Raw genomic sequence first — 16,421 nt, forward strand, 5'->3', positions numbered from 1 at the left:
ATACAGATATGTTGGAACGCTGGAATGAAATGTCCAGATTAAAATATCTATTTGGTTCCTAATTTATTGGCAAGAATGACTACGTACTGTATTGTACGTACGGTACAGTACATACTGTAACCAGTGATTAAGTGCACATGCCTGGTGTCACAGGCACAGTGTCAGTACACATCAGGTTGGTGTCATGGCCTCCTTGACCACAGCTGATCCCCCTGACCAACTAAGCTGTTTGTTTTGTTTTTGTTTTTTAAATACAAATATTGCAAACAGAAGTTTTACTGAAGTGCAGTTGCTTCGCAGTTCTGGATGAGGAAAGAGAGTCTTTGCTGCTTCCTGCAGTCCATGTCATTTTTGGCTGTAACAAGCAGTACATGTAGTGGGTTTCTAACAAGGCATAGTCATACTGGACCTTCTCCTGTTCAGAAGGTCACGATTTGCTTGTAACTGACAAAAACAGTTTAGCAGCTATAGTGTATCAGACAGTGTTAGCTGCTCTAGCTCATGCAGCTATAGTATATCAGACAGAGGGTTAGCTGCTCTACCTAGTGCACCTATAGTGTATCAGACAGAGCGTTAGCTGCTCTAGCTCATGCAGCTATAGTGTATCAGACAGAGTGTTAGCTGCTCTAGCTCATGCAGCTATAGTATATCAGACAGAGCGTTAGCTGCTCTAGCTCATGCAGCTATAGTGTATCAGACAGAGTGTTAGCTGCTCTACCTAGTGTACCTATAGTGTATCAGACAGAGTGTTAGCTGCTGTACCTAGTGCAACTATAGTGTATCAGACAGTGTTAGCTGCTCTAGCTCATGCAGCTATAGTATATCAGACAGAGCGTTAGCTGCTCTACCTAGTGTACCTACAGTGTATCAGACAGAGTGTTAGCTGCTGTACCTAGTGCACCTATAGTGTATCAGACAGAGCGTTAGCTGCTCTAGCTCATGCAGCTATAGTATATCAGACAGAGCGTTAGCTGCTCTACCTAGTGTACCTACAGTGTATCAGACAGAGTGTTAGCTGCTGTACCTAGTGCACCTATAGTGTATCAGACAGAGCGTTAGCTGCTCTAGCTCACATCTCCTGCTGAAGGTCTGATAACAGGCTGCGGTTGCGTGTTGTCAGTAAACCTGGAGGGCTGATAACAGGCTGTGGAGCAGTTGTGTGTTGTCAGTAAACCTGGAGGGCTGATAACAGTCTGTGGAGCGGTTACGTGTTGTCAGTAAGCCTGGAGGTCTGATGTCAGCAAGCCTGGAGGTCTGTTGTCAGTAAGCCTGCAGGTCTGGTGTAAGTAAATCTGGAGGTCTGATAACAGTCTGTGGAGCGGTTACGTGTTGTCAGTAAGCCTGGAGGTCTGATGTCAGCAAGCCTGGAGGTCTGATGTCAGCAAGCCTGGAGGTCTGTTGTCAGTAAGCCTGCAGGTCTGGTGTAAGTAAATCTGGAGGTCTGATAACAGTCTGTGGAGCGGTTACGTGTTGTCAGCAAGCCTGGAGGTCTGATGTCAGCAAGCCTGGAGGTCTGATGTCAGTAAGCCTGGAGGTCTGATGTAAGTAAATCTGGAGGTCTGATAACAGTCTGTGGAGCGGTTACGTGTTGTCAGTAAGCCTGGGCCCAGGCAGTGCAGGTCCTGAAGCAGGACTCTGTCTCCCGCCTTTGATGTGGAGGCTTCTGGATTGATGCTTTGTGACAAGCCTCTTTCTTCAGCTTTGAAAAGGCAGCCAGGTAATCAGAGCCTATTCATCAGAGCTAGGACCCCCCCGCTCTCTCGCTCAATCACTCACTCTCTTCCTCTCTCTTCCTCTCTCCCTGCCTCCCTCGTGTTGTTTGGTTCTGCCCTGTTCTTCCGGAGCTTTTGTCTGTTCCTGCAGATGTTGTCCACCCCCCACCCCCCACCCCTTATTTTTGCTTTGCCTTTTTTTTCTTGCAGTTTTGTACCATGCTGTGCTTTTTGCAGTGGTTGCGCAACAGGAAGTGTGTCACTGTCCCCTTTACCATGCAGAGACACTCGTTCTGTTCAGTTCCAAAGGTCCTGTATGCCCAGACGATGTACCAACTTGCAGCACAGTGGGTGGGAGGCTCTGGAACGGAGCCAAACTGAATACCATTATTTCCTGTTCAGAGGTGTCATTCTCCTCCACTGCCTACTCCTGTAGGTGTGTTCAACCCAGGACTGTGAATCCAAATCTAACCTCCCATCCAGATCAACTCCTAGAGTTCCTAATCCTCCAGGTACTCCTAGAGTTCATAATCCCCCAGTTGGATTTATGCCGGGCAAACAGAGGAGGAACAACCGGAGAATCCGGACTCCAGCGTCTGTTATTTGAGTGTCTATGCTATGAGCCATCAGTTTACCCCTGTTGAATGCAAAAACCGGATATACGGATTGACTTTGGATAGGAGTTTTATGCCTCTGCTCTAATAGGAACTCGGAAGAACTGTTACAAGTTTAAGTTCAGCCAAATAATAGCTTCAGGTTACGCCATTGAAAGGTGGACGCCAGGTTGCAGTTGTCTCTTGTCATCTTTCTACACTGTCTTGTCTTTAAAAGTTGGTCTGAGATGCTTTTTCTTCTCGTCCTCCTCCTCAGAGTGCATGTGTGATGTTAAAGGGACTCAGAGCGGTGTGGGTGAATGTCAACAGGTGGGTGCTTTTTTTCCTCACTTTCAATCCATTAGCCTCCCCTCACAAGTGACTCTGAGTACATCTCTGCCTATGAAATATTTGAAGCGATCCCAAATCTACTGTGTAATTTGCCTTTTATCCATCCTCATCACAAACAGATCTTCAGCTGGTCAGGTAGTCTTTAGCTGTAGTAAGCTGTAATTGGGCACACATGTTTGGATTCTGTATATCCTGATTGGATCAGGCAGCCCTGTGAAGCAGAGGTGTGGGTAGGGATGTGTGATTGTATCGGTATATTGCGTGCTTCTGTTTCAGGAGAGCGGCAAATGCTTCTGCAAACCCAACACCTGTAACATTGCCTGCAACACATGCCAGGACGGCTACTTCCTCCTCCAGAGGAAGAACTATTTTGGTTGCCATGGTGAGTTACCTGGGGACTCATTCATTAGTAATGAGTAATGAATGTGGAAAGGAGCTACATGCCCTTCAACTTTCAACTTTTCCAAGGAAGTTTTAACAAGGAACCCATTTGCAATGGTGCACTGTTTTAAACAAAAAAACATTCATGAATGTTTCAACTTTGCTCCTGGGAAAGTTACTATTTTTAACCTGTGGTTGGAGCCTCTGCATTTTGTAGTACATTTTTGCATTTTTGGAACTCGGTTTGTATTCATGGTTACTTATACTTCTTATATTCCATGTTTTCATACATAGTTTCTTATGTGCTGTGTATTTTCTTATACTCTATGGTGCACAGGGACCATTTGTAAAATACATCCAATAAATTGCCCTAAGGAAATGCTAATAATGACCTCATCTTCTGCCCTTTGATAGGCTGTCAGTGTGATGTGGGTGGGGCTATGGGGCGTGGCTGTGAGGAGACGACCGGCCAGTGCCGGTGCAGGAAGCACATGCGCGGCCGCACGTGCTCTGAGTGAGTGGCGAGTGTGTCATTTAACATTAACTACAGGCATCTCACCCTGGCTCAGTCGGCTCCCTGTAGATAACACAGCACTGTGTCCTGCTTCTAATGAGAGCAAAGTGCATTTGTCTGTCTAACAAACAAACGTAATTCCTGGACGTTACATGATTATTGAAATGTTTGTTCGTCCTTGCTGTCTTCGTGCTGTGTGTTACTAGTGAGAGTGCAAGCTTCCCCCTCTTCGTTGTGTGTGTGTGTGTGTGTGTGTGTCACAGGCCTGAGCCGAACTTCTACCTACCTGACCTACACCACGTGAAGATAGAGGCTGAGAATGGCATCACAACCAACGCCAGGCCTGTGCGCTTCGGCTACGACCAGCGCGAGTTCCCCCAGTTCAGATGGAGGGGCTACGCCATCCTGACGGCAGCCCAGGTAATGCACGCTCAACCTTCAGCCGTTACCACTCGCAGTAACCAGACGAAATGGAGAGAGAACTTCACGAGATACACTTACTTGCAAAAGTACACATTTACAGCAATACAGAATAACAATATATGCCAAAGGTAAAAAAAAAAATAATAATTCTATTATTCACCTTAAGAAGAGGAATAGTTGAAGCATTTGGGATTTACTTAAATGACACCATTTATGGGTAAATTACACCAATAAATGGAGCTTGGAGCAAATATTTCTAATATCATCATCAACCTGCAAGGAAACAGCCTACATAGCTTTGAGTTAATATTTATAATACTATCAGCAGCAGCCTGCAAGGAAAATGCCTACATGGCCTTGAGTTCATATTTATAATACTTTCAGCAGCAGCCTGCGAGGAAAGTGCCTACATGGCTTGTGCAGGCGTACAGTAATATAAGGTATATGGTTCCAGAATAATGCTCCGCTTCCCTATTAGCTGAAACATATATTCTTGTGTTTGGTGGGTTTTTTAAATCTAAATCCATTTGAACAGTAAAGTTGAAGAAAAAACAAACAAGACCAGCAGCGACACCAAAAACGACCACAATTTAAAATGCAAATGATGCAGAATCTTGGACAAACATGTGCTTTCTGAGTGTTCCTGTTTTTAGTAACCATGTAATAGGATGTAGCTGCTGTGCTTGTGTTTCATCTGATGTGGCATTCTGTGTGTGGGAGAGGTTAAAGGTGCTGCGCTTGCTTTACTGCAGTCAGTCCCTGAACATGTGCCTGGCTTCAGTGCACTTTCCTTTTGATTCTTTTAACTATTTGGATGCCATTTGTTCTACACAGTCTTTATTTTCCACTAATCACAAGCGAGGCAGTTGCGGTTCTTGCAGGGCACATGACATGTTCTTATGCAGTTAAGATCTGAGTTTGCAGCCGACGATGCTCCGCCGGCTGAGCGACTGCGGACTAAGAACATGCTTGTGTCATGGAGAATTGCTCTCTAATCACCAGGGAGGGGATTTTATGCTCTAACTCTGTCTCTCTTCCCAGCCAGAGGTGGTCTTGTATCTCGCTGTTGGCTTCCCCGGGCCCTTCAACATAGTGTTGTGCTATGCAAGCGCTGGCCTGCAGAGGGCAGTGCGTGGGCGAGTCTTACTTGTGGCGGGAGCTGACTTTTCTTTTCATTGCAACTGTAAGTGGTGAGCAGGAGGACCAGTGCTGTTGTTCAGTGTTTTCTTACAAGGCTGCGTTTCTAAGGCCTCTCTTCACTCCTGTTTTTTTTTTTTCCAGCAAGTTTAGAGACATGTTTCGAAGTGTATCTCGAGTTCTTCCACTTCCTTATAGTGTGAAGATGTATTGCTCTGTCTAAAGTCACTGTGGGGAAAACTGCCAAAGACTCCTATGTGAAAAGAATCAGAAAATCCATTTAAATCTGCAATCAGTGTGTTTTAGCTTTTTCAGAGACATTATTCATTTTATTATACTCATTAACCTTTTATGGTTCATGTGTGGACGTCACATGACCCAGAGCGGACAAGGTACATTTCTCTGACTGTCTCACTCTCTCTCTCACTCTTTCACTTGCGTATGACTGTATGTAATTTTTAATTTTTTTTACTGAACACTGATTGTGGATTTAAAGCATACTTCACCAGTGTAGTGCATCCACTGAGGGAATCCTTCTCATGTCCATCCTAGCAGGTTTAGACTGAGGATCAGATATCTGCCCAGTGTTAGAATGAACTCCCCAGACTGGTCCCAGTATTAGAGTTGGCACGAGCTGCATGAGCTGATCCTGAGTCAGTTGTTAAAGGGATAGCTTGACCCAAGATGCCTGACTTGCACTGACTAATGACCAAATGAAACCTACCAGGACTGACTTTCATGATTAACAGTGGTGTGAGCATGTGGAGGGGGTGTTTGCTCAGGGCGAGGGTGATCTGGCCATGATTCCTCTGCTGTTTTTTTGGTTTGTTTGTTTTGTTTTCTATGCTGTAGCTTTGCGTGCCTCTGCAGCTTGTCCTGTGCTGTCTAGGCGGACCTCGGCGTCCGCCTACACGGCTGCTAGGACCTCGGGGCCCGCCTGTCTGGCTGCTCGGACCCCAGACTCTGCCGTCTGGAGGTGATTGGCAGAGTGTTCCCCAAGGCTAGAGATGAAACAGCCGCCAGATCAGTCTTGAGCATGTCGTAGAAAAGCGTGCTTTCTTGCCTCTCAGCGTGCCGCCTCACCTCGGCTAGTGAATGTGTGTGTGTGTGTGTGTGTGTCCACGCCCCTCCCTCTCTTCAGAGTGAAGTGTGTGTAAACGTGCATGTCAATGAGACCGGCTGGTCCCTCTTCCTCATGCTGCTGCGCTTCGTTAACGGAGGAGGAGGCAGCGTTACAGGCCACGTGAACGTCTCCCGAACCCGGGGCGGCCAAGGTACTCCTCCCTCTCTCTCTCCCTCTCCCTCTCTCTCTCTCTCCCTCTCTCTCTCTCTCTCTAGCTCTCTCTCTCTCCCTCTCGCTCTCTCTCCCTCTCGCTCTCTCTCTCTCTCTCTCTCTCTCTCTCTCTCTCTCTCCCTCTCGCTCTCTCTCTCTCTCTCTCTCTTTCTCACCTTCTTTTCATCTCTTTCTCTGTCTTCATCTATCACGTCTGTCCTTTTCTCTTTTTCTTTCTTTCTCTCTCTCCCTCCTGCTAACCTGTACCTACAGGTCTGGACATGTCATGCATGTGAACCACATTTCATCCATTATGAACATATTACTAAACACATGGTGCTTAAAAGATCAGCGTCTGCTCACCTGAGCGGCGAGCTTGTGTGTTTGCACGAGCATGTGTGTATGAACGTCACGTTTCACCGTCTCAAGTGTAAACTCCGAAAATGGGACTTTTAATAACCGAAGAAAGTTATCATACGTTCGCTGACCGCAGAATCTAGATAGGAAAGGGTGTGGACGTACCTGCCAGGCAAAACCAACACTGTAATTGCGATGTGTACAAAAGGCATTGCTGAGATATCGCAAATGGTAATTGTACATTTTCACGCAAAGTTTACCTTTAAAATCAGAGGAAGGAATTGGCTAAACCAGAGCGCCATATGGGTGTTGCATGCTCAACAAACCCAGTCAGTACATTCACTGTGTGCTCATTGCCACACCTGAGAGATTCTTACTCTCACCTTTCTTGTAATGCACCTGAGAGACAAGTCACGTAACGGTATTATTATTTTGGCGTGTAATTGCAATAGTATATTAGCGTGGTAGTGTTGGTTTATTTTCTATTGCTGATATAGCTACTTTCACACAGACCATATAAACATTTCTTTACAAGTTTCTAAGTTCTCACGCACACTTCAGAGGGGTGCGTGGGTTTCTTCCCTTTTAGATCAACTCAGTATCAGTCCTCACGTAATGAGTGCACAGTATGGCCTGTGGCAGGTGTGTCACATGACCAGAGTGCTTTCCTGCCCGTAGGGTCGCGGCAGAGTAAGGAGGTGCTGTTTCCGCCGAGCCGCTCGCCTGCGTTCCTCACCGTGCCCGGGGATGGCTTCGCCCAGCCCTTCACCCTGACTCCTGGCAAATGGATGGCGTGCCTGCAAGCCGAGGGCGTGCTGCTGGTTAGTCACTCCCTGCCAGCGGTTGGCATGAGAGGCATAGTGCCAGCTTTATGGCCCCATGTTTCTAAATGACAGTCCAGTCATAATGGAATTCTTAATATAGGAACACGAAGACACGTCATTATAAATCATCTAACATATAGTACCGCAAAAAAAAGTTAATTAGACGAAGTTATTTTTTTTCCTTAATAGCTGAGTGGAAATTTGGTCTTTTTTGTGTGAGCTACTTTTGACAAACCCTATAACCTATAACAAAAGTGATGTGAACCCTGAATCCTAATCCGGTGTGTGAGTGCTTTGTGAAAGCTAATATATATCTGTCTGTAAAAGCCTCCTTGAGTATGAGAAAGGTGCAATATAAAGGTAAATAATAGTAGAGTAATACTCCTCTGACTGATGTGTTGGGTACATGTAGCTGAGAGACACATAGGTACAGAATAGAAAGATATAGATAATAAAGAAACTGTAGTGTCATTGCAGGGCCACTGGCTGGCTGAGGTTTCTGAGGTATGTATGACTTGTTCTAGGACTACATGGTGCTGCTGCCCAGTGCCTACTACGACACTGCAGTCCTCCAGCAGGAAGTGACGGAGCCCTGCTCCTACCTGACCTCCACCCAGAGGGGCAAGTACGTGTATTTGACAACAGGGTGGTGGGGGTTCTCGTGCCGGCTGAGGCTCCTTCGGGTGGGTGGGCTAGTTCTCTGATACGTAGTAACATGAAGATTTTATGCAGATTAGCTGAAAATCAAAAGCAGAATGTTTTGGTTTTGTTAGGTATCAAACATCTGTCATACAGGTAAAATGAGGTCAGACTGGATCAACGCTCTGTTATTTGTCTAGTCCGTGCCTTTGGTTCTAACTCTCTAATATGCTGTTAAGTGGTGAGGCTAAAGCTATTTGCTAAATCTAAGCAGGACATCAAAAGGTTGATGTTATGGCTTTGTCAAGCATTGAACGAAAGTTATAGTGTGTAAGGAAGACACTGATCTGACCGTAGAAGAAATTTAAAGAAAGGCACTGCAAAACTACTACCTTGTTGGTAAGAACCCCTGATTATCAACCGAGCGATTAAGTTCTGTGAGTCAGGGTTCCTGCGGCACATGTTCTCTTCCCTCTCTGTGTCTCGTCTCACCTCCTGACTGCGTGGGATTTGCCGGGGTGTGTGTCTGCTGTAGCTGTCTCCTCTACGAGCACGTGCCGATGGACAGGTTCCCGTCTATACTGGCCTCTCGGGGTGTGACGTCCGTCCGGGGCCGCCGGCGGACACAGATGCGGATACGGCGGCCCACAGCCGACCACCCCGAGCTGGTCTCCATCAGCGGGCGACAGGTGGGTGCTGATGCTGGCTGTGGGGTTATACGTGCCACCCGCACACACCCAGACATCACGGTGCGCTCTGTATATGTGCCTGTAATGTTCTTGAGGGTTTCCCTGCCCAGTCAGCAGGGGCCTGTTTTGGCTATGTGCCAGGTGCCAGCACCCCTGGATGCGTTTCTCAGGCGTCTTGACTGCTTGGCCCAGGCATGCTGGGAGCTGGGGCAGCCTGTACCCTGTCTGGGCTGTCTGCCGGAGTATGACTCTGTCTTTATTTCACTCTCGTCCTCCACGCTGGCTGGCGGTGACGCGCCGGGAATTCCGACCTCCGGCGCACAGGCCCAGCTGCGGCTGACTCTGCACATCCCCGAGTCCGGCTCCCACGTCCTGGTTCTAGAGTACGCCAGCGAGGTGGACATCATTCAGAACGTGATCGTATCGGTCAGCGGTTGGCCGTGGAACCAGACTCAGATGGTGGCCAACATCTATAGCTGTGCCTACAGGTGAGCGTGCTGAGATTCATTTCTTCTCCTCGGTCAGTTCGAACCGTTCTCAGTCCTACGGCGGGCCTCAGCTGTGTAAACTGTGTCCCGCGCTTTAGCTTCCTCTGCCGCTCCGTGGTGCTCGACGCACAGGACCGCATCGCTCACCTCCTGCTCCCGCCCAAGGCTGACATCCTGGTGTGGTCACCCACCTCTTCCGTCCTGCTGGTGAGAGAGGGCTTCATCAGACCACATTAGACGATGACTGATCTTTAGTCAGGGCGGTGGTAGGTCAGTGGTTAAGGTACTTGACTAGTAATCAGAAGGTCCCACCATAACAAGGTTCCCACTGTGGGGCCCCTGAGCAAGACCCTTAACCCTCAATTACTCAAACTGTGTTCAGTCAGAATTGTACGGTGCTTTGGATAAAAGTGTCAGGGTAATGTAAATGTATTTGAAGGCACTGTTCATGATTTAGTGAACCACATATTCAAGAAAGCTTGTAGGACTAACAGTAGAAGTGTAAGCTAGTGTTAGCCTTTGCATAATGCTAGCTGGACCTTGCTGTTTTTTATGTAGTATTAGCAGCATTAGCCCTGTTTACTACAGTATATATGATTAAACACTTTTAAGATGTATTATTTACGTGCGTGTCTCCAGCATCACCCGTCATACGTTGTGTGTGTGTGTGTATGTGTGAGCATGCGTGTCTTTGTGTTTATGCGTTTGTGTGTGTGTGTGCGCGTGTGCTCCTCCCACAGTACCGAGTGTTTGCCATTCCTTCCGTTGCTTTCACCATGGAGCTGGTTCATCCCAAGGTGCTGTGTGTGTCGGTCCATGGACGCTTCGCAGGGGACAGGTAAGTCTCGTCCCGCCTGCGGCGCGTTTACCCGCATCACCGTGCCAACAGCCGTGTCAAGCTTTTGTTGCGTTGACATGTAGTCTTCTTCATGGGAAACAGCAACTCAGATCAGATGCGCCAGGCTACTCCAGCGTGCTCTCTCCACCCTTTTCATTTCTGGGCACATGGTGGTGGAGGGGTGTTGAAAGGAGCCCATCTGCTGTGCAGGTGTGGCACTCTGCGTTCCGCACCCAGAGATGTGCACCTCACCTGGAGCGTGTTTGCCTCCTGTGTTTACTGTCTTCTCTACATCTTTGCTCCTACTTTCCTCTCGTCTCACGGCCCGGGGCACAGGCCAAGCCTAATGACAGGGTGTTCACTTTGTCTGCAAGCTTAATAATAAGCCTGCGCACTCCAAAAAACCCTGATGTTTTATGATTTGCAATTTTTCTTTTTTTTTTTTTTTTTCCCACAGCAACAAGACATGTTGTCCTGTCTGAAAGGTGTTACTGGTCGTTACTTTCCAGTTTTAGGTGATCATATTCACTGTCTTTATAAAGCAGGGCAAAATTTGTCAACCTACAGAAAGCCCAGACACCCAGCTAGGGGAGAACTAGAGCCCAGACTTTGACAAGCCAATCTCAGTGGATGTGCTAATAATCCATGATTGTCAGTCTGTGTCATGTGATATGTCACATGACACATCATGATTAATTTGATGCGGCTAATGATAAGGAAATAATAATAAATATTGTGGAAATCAAATTTCCTCCTTTTTTCCTGTTACCCTCTTTGTCATTACTTCTAGACTGATAGCACTTTCTTGGTATCTAATAAAATCTATCAGCTGTTTATGAAATGCATTTAAACTGATAGACTTCAACTTCTTTTGAGAGCACAAGCTTATACATGTTAATAAGTGCTGATGATATGCTAATAATATGCTAATGAAGTGCTCCTTTCTGACACGGCACAGCAGCAGAGATGGAACCACAGTAGCACCAGGATTAGCGGCAGCAGGAGCTTTGATTCCGCCCCCTTCCAGGTCTCTGCCCCGGGGTCTTTCGACCTTCACATGACCTTTCTAGCCTTTGCCTCACTGAGGCCTGTTCCGGCTGTCTTTTAACAGTGTATGTCCCTACGGCCTGGACACTTCAACTGCAGCTATTCGTGTGGCAGCAGGGACAACCACGAATATAAAGTTGAAATGTATGAACCCGAAAGCACAGGGGGTGGGAGGTGTTGTTTTCCAGGTTTACGTCTGCTTCCTCTTCTTGCTGACCCATAGCCCTAGGCAGCGGTAAACATGATTACCAGAGCCGGGGAGATAAGGCTTCTGTATAAAGCCGTGCCAGCTAGCTTTCTGCTCAAGTGCAGTTTTCCTGAAACAAAACAATAATGGCCAAGCGGAAGGCTGGGAAACCTGCGCCAAGACGCCGTGGGCCGACCTGGGAAAGTGAGCGGCCGGCCCACATTCGAGATAAGGGCGGCGCGGGAATGTGGGAAAGGACGACGACGATGGAGGCCTTACAGAAGCATGTGAGAAAGGGCGTGGCTGAGCAGAGGAGACAGGGAGAGGGCTAATAAAAGGCTAGAGCACACACACATGAACAGTAAACAGTGAAAAGAGAATGAGAAAAGGAGAAACAAAGCAAGGAAAGAGGGAGGGGGAGAGAGAGAGGTAGAGAGAGAGAGAGGGAGGGAGAGAGTGAGGGAGAGAGAGAGGGAGATGGAAAGAGTGAGGGGGAGAGAAAGAGATGGAGAGAGTGAGGGGGAGAGAAAGAGTGAGGGAGAGAGAGAGGGAGAGAGGGGGGAGAGGGAGAGAGAGGGAGGGAGAGAGAGAGAGAGAAAGGGAGGGGGGGAGCGAGAGAGGGAGAGAGAGCGAGAGAGAGAGGGAGGGAGAGAGAGAGAGAAAGAGAGAGGGAGAGAGAGAGTGTGAGGGAGAGAGAGAGAGAGATGGAGAGAGTGAGGGGGAGAGAAAGAGTGAGGGAGAGAGAGAGGGAGAGAGGGAGGGAGGGAGAGAGAGCGAGAGAGGGAGAGAGAGAGGGAGAGAGGGGGAGAGAGAGAGTGAGGGAGAGAGGGAGAGAGAGAGAGAAAGGGAGGGGGAGAGCGAGAGAGTGAGGGAGAGAGAAAGAGTGAGGGAGAGAGAGCAAGAGAGGGAGAGAGAGAGAGAGAGAGAGAAAGGGAGGGGGAGAGCGAGAGAGAGAGGGAGGGAGAGAGAGAGAGAGAGAGAGTACTGATTCCTGGTCCTTAGCTCAGACTGGAGGGAGCTGTTATAAACATCTAAAAATACAAACTTCCTTATTCTTTTGCACCTTTGCTTTTTGCCTTCTAAGCGGGAGCGTCAGAGGATGATTACTGTGAGCGTGTTGATCAAAACACACATTCATACCCAGATAACTGTGCTCCAACATGTCGGAGACTGTGAGGTGCTGTAATTAAAGCCTTTTCCCTCTGTTGGAGGTGCTGTCATATTTTACAGTGCCCCCTATAGGGATGTTTGTGCATTACACCTCTTTATGTCTTATATTCTATACCTATAACCATATCAAACAATATTGTAGAATTTATATTTTATTTCTATAGTTATTATGTAACCATGCCATGAAAATAGGCCAGGCCTGAGTTACGCCAGCCCTGAATTCCATTCAAAATATCCAGCGGACCAATGAGTGGCATTCAGGAGTCAGAAGTTGGATCAGATCATAGCTGCCAAGCAGTGGAGGATTTGTTGCGTTTTCCTGAGCTCAGAGGGAAGATGATGCCTTTCTGCAGACCGAGGCTCACGACGCATCGCTGACCTGTAGCAGGTCACGCCCTTCGGCGGGCTGATTTTCTCCAGCCCTGCTGGGTGTGGATCTTCTCTTCAGTGGCGACGTTTTCTCATTCTTCTGCTACTAGGTGCTGGAGTAATGGGAAATGAGTTACACATCTGTGGAGCCGTGAGGGAAGATGACAGATTGCCAGCTTCTGTGGAGCCACCGGAGACTAACGACATGTTTGTTTCTTCCCTAACCCTGCCCCTACCTCCCGCCCGCTTTTCTGCCCATCAGTAAGCGCTGTTTACAGAGTCAGTTCCCCACTCCTCCTACGGCGCTTGTCCTGGACTCTGCCTCCGTGACGCGGCCGGCCGGATCTTCCGGCCGGGCCCTGGGGAGGTGTGACGGCCTCCTGCTCAAGTCCCCCCAGGTACCCCACCTCCCCCCACTCCATGCCCACATTTGCCCTCAAAAACCCAGCTACCGTGCAGTACAGTATTACACCTCTCACAGGGTATCACCCTTCCTCTCATGAAGCTTCTACACCTCATAAAGAACTGCAGCCCGTAAATTGTACTCTCTGTGATATGTGCAGGCTTAACTTAAGATTTATTATTATTATTATTATTGTTGTTGTTGTTATTGTTGTTGTTGTTGTTGTTGTTACTGTCCTGTATGAAGTGGGTGGTTAAGGTGCTCTCAGGAGTGGGAAAATAAAAAATAATCATATAGTGTGTGTGTGTGTGTGTGTGTGTGTGTGTGCACGCGCATACAGACTGAGGTGGAGCTGAGTGTGCAGCTGTCTCAGGCGGGCAGGTACGTGTTTGTTGTGCAATACTGCCAGCCAGAACATCCCACCTTCCCTGTGGACGTCCGACTGGACACGGGCAAAACCTGGTCAGGTGAGGACACCCCCTGTTCTCAGATCAGTCCAGCACTGCTCAGACTCCTCTCATCCCTCTCAGATCCCTGGTAACGCGAGGACACCCCCTGTTCTCAGATCAGTCCAGCACTGCTTAGACTCCTCTCATCCCTTTCAGATCCCTGATACAGTTCAAACTGATTACTCAGAAACAGTGTTTCATTTTCAGTTTTAAAGTGCTTGGCAGACGCAGGACTTCATGCGTGAGATTAGAGTGAAAGTGAATGACGTCATGCCCCACATAAGCGTTTTGCCAAGTGTTTCTCCCTCAGAACCTCTCACTGGCCCACATTGCCCGTATGTTCAATGACTCATGGTCTCATTAAAGTGCTGTGGCATACAAACGTCGAAAGATTTAACATGGGCACTGCTACTCTGACATTTTTGTGTGACCTAATATGGGTGCATTTTCTCTGTTCTCTATCTGTCTCTCCATCTGTCTGTGTAAGTGACCACACTGGTGGTATTATAATGGAATTCTGGAATGTTTTCTAGTGTTTGGGAAGAACCTGATCCGCAGGCCTGTGACCCCCCTGTCCCTTGGCTCCCTTTCCCAGGCCGGCTGAACGCCACCTTCTGCCCTGCCGTGTCCGGCTGCAGGGCTGTGGTCATAGCAGAGCGCCGCATAGCTCTGGATGTCCTGCGGCACACACTGAGCATCACGCTGAAGATTCCAGAGGGAAAAACTCTAACCCTGGTCAGCAGTCCCAACCTTCGCGGTCTCGCTCTTCCATGCTTGCTGTTTAACTTTGAAGTCTGTCCCTCTTTAACACCCTAGTAAAGTTTTTTGGGGGGAAGCCAATTTTCTCATCTTTATCTTGCCTGTATGCTGTAGTTGACATACTGTTTACCGCTGCTTGTAGGCTTCTGTCGTTTGTTAGCTCTGCCTCTGGCATGAATCCAAAAACTAAAGAAGCAAAATTTGGATAGCTAACATGTCTTGGCCGATTGACTCCATTCGATGGAAGTGCATTTTTTTTCCAAAACATTCCTTTAATCCAGTCTGATGCAGTCCGCTGGCATTAGAATACCAGAGCTGGGAAGGCTCTCTTCCACACGGCCATATCGGTTTGCATCCATATAAGGAGGGATGGTACCACAGCCTGAGTGCCTGTCTCACAGACTGCCTGTCTCACTGCTCTGCGGCAGCTTGAGTGCCTGTCTCACAGACTGCCTGTCTCACTGCTCTGCGGCAGCCTGAGTGCCTGTCTCACAGACTGCCTGTCTCACTGCTCTGCGGCAGCCTGAGTGCCTGTCTCACAGACTGCCTGTCTCACTGCTCTGCGGCAGCCTGAGTGCCTGTCTCACAGACTGCCTGTCTCACTGCTCTGCGGCAGCCTGAGTGCCTGTCTCACAGACTGCCTGTCTCACTGCTCTGCGGCAGCCTGAGTGCCTGTCTCACAGACTGCCTGTCTCACTGCTCTGCGGCAGCCTGAGTGCCTGTCTCACAGACTGCCTGTCTCACTGCTCTGCGGCAGCCTGAGTGCCTGTCTCACAGACTGCCTGTCTCACTGCTCTGCGGCAGCCTGAGTGCCTGTCTCACAGACTGCCTGTCTCACTGCTCTGCGGCAGCCTGAGTGCCTGTCTCACAGACTGCCTGTCTCACTGCTCTGCGGCAGCCTGAGTGCCTGTCTCACAGACTGCCTGTCTCACTGCTCTGCGGCAGCCTGAGTGCCTGTCTCACAGACTGCCTGTCTCACTGCTCTGCGGCAGCCTGAGTGCCTGTCTCACAGACTGCCTGTCACACTGCTCTGCGGCAGCCTGAGTGCCTGTCTCACAGACTGCCTGTCTCACTGCTCTGCGGCAGCCTGAGTGCCTGTCTCACAGACTGCCTGTCTCACTGCTCTGCGGCAGCCTGAGTGCCTGTCTCACAGACTGCCTGTCTCACTGCTCTGCGGCAGCCTGAGTGCCTGTCTCACAGACTGCCTGTCTCACTGCTCTGCGGCAGCCTGAGTGCCTGTCTCACAGACTGCCTGTCTCACTGCTCTGCGGCAGCTTGAGTGCCTGTCTCACAGAGCGTCCTCCCCTAACTGCCTCTCAGCGCTTTCAAGCTTTCAGTCACTTATTTGACATGTCGCATCAGTACAAGAACAGAGATTCAAAATTATAGTGAAGTACACAGATTTTCCACATTTTGGACACATATATATATATATATATGTGTGTGTGTGTTGTGTGTGCACCACTCATAGGAAGAAAGGTTGCAGACCATGTTTATCTAATCAAAAGTAATAATCACTGAACTGGATTTTGTAATGACGCGCTTCGTCTTGATTCTTCTCCTTGTGCTTTGTTTGTGTTTGCTTTCGTCGAAGGATTCCATCCTGGTGCTTCCAGAGGACACCTACCGCCCTGAGCTCCTTAGCCCGGAAGCTCGGGATAAGTCTTCCGACTTCGCCAGCCAGTGTGGTGCTCAGGGCTTTTCCATTGAGTATGTGCACACGGACACGGTTCATCTCCATGGCTGTTTCCCAGCTAAACTTTGTGTGCTGTGCTTTCTGAATAAATCAAGACCCATGTACACATGCTCTCCAGTTAG

General features: G+C 48.6%; 1 protein-coding gene across 3 annotated transcripts in view; it reads left to right on the plus strand.

The window, feature by feature from the left end:
• si:ch211-241e1.3 (laminin subunit alpha-3) overlaps positions 1-16,421 on the plus strand; it is a 64,333-nt gene that overhangs the window by 21,149 nt on the left and 26,763 nt on the right. For 2 of the 3 annotated variants that reach the window (XM_081695217.1, XM_081695219.1), the window contains exons 18-33: positions 2,583-2,635; positions 2,933-3,038; positions 3,452-3,551; positions 3,815-3,971; positions 6,253-6,385; positions 7,420-7,562; positions 8,090-8,190; positions 8,740-8,893; positions 9,218-9,381; positions 9,480-9,588; positions 10,122-10,219; positions 11,178-11,246; positions 13,255-13,390; positions 13,736-13,862; positions 14,440-14,579; positions 16,198-16,313. In XM_081695217.1, the coding sequence (XP_081551343.1) occupies positions 2,583-2,635; positions 2,933-3,038; positions 3,452-3,551; positions 3,815-3,971; positions 6,253-6,385; positions 7,420-7,562; positions 8,090-8,190; positions 8,740-8,893; positions 9,218-9,381; positions 9,480-9,588; positions 10,122-10,219; positions 11,178-11,246; positions 13,255-13,390; positions 13,736-13,862; positions 14,440-14,579; positions 16,198-16,313 (1,906 nt within the window). The remainder of the gene's footprint in view (positions 1-2,582; positions 2,636-2,932; positions 3,039-3,451; positions 3,552-3,814; positions 3,972-6,252; positions 6,386-7,419; positions 7,563-8,089; positions 8,191-8,739; positions 8,894-9,217; positions 9,382-9,479; positions 9,589-10,121; positions 10,220-11,177; positions 11,247-13,254; positions 13,391-13,735; positions 13,863-14,439; positions 14,580-16,197; positions 16,314-16,421) is intronic. The other variant, XM_081695218.1, reaches the window with a different exon arrangement.

This window comes from Electrophorus electricus, chromosome 13 (assembly GCF_041902795.1).
Source record: "Electrophorus electricus isolate QZ-2024a chromosome 13, ASM4190279v1, whole genome shotgun sequence".
Classification (NCBI taxonomy): domain Eukaryota; kingdom Metazoa; phylum Chordata; class Actinopteri; order Gymnotiformes; family Gymnotidae; genus Electrophorus; species Electrophorus electricus.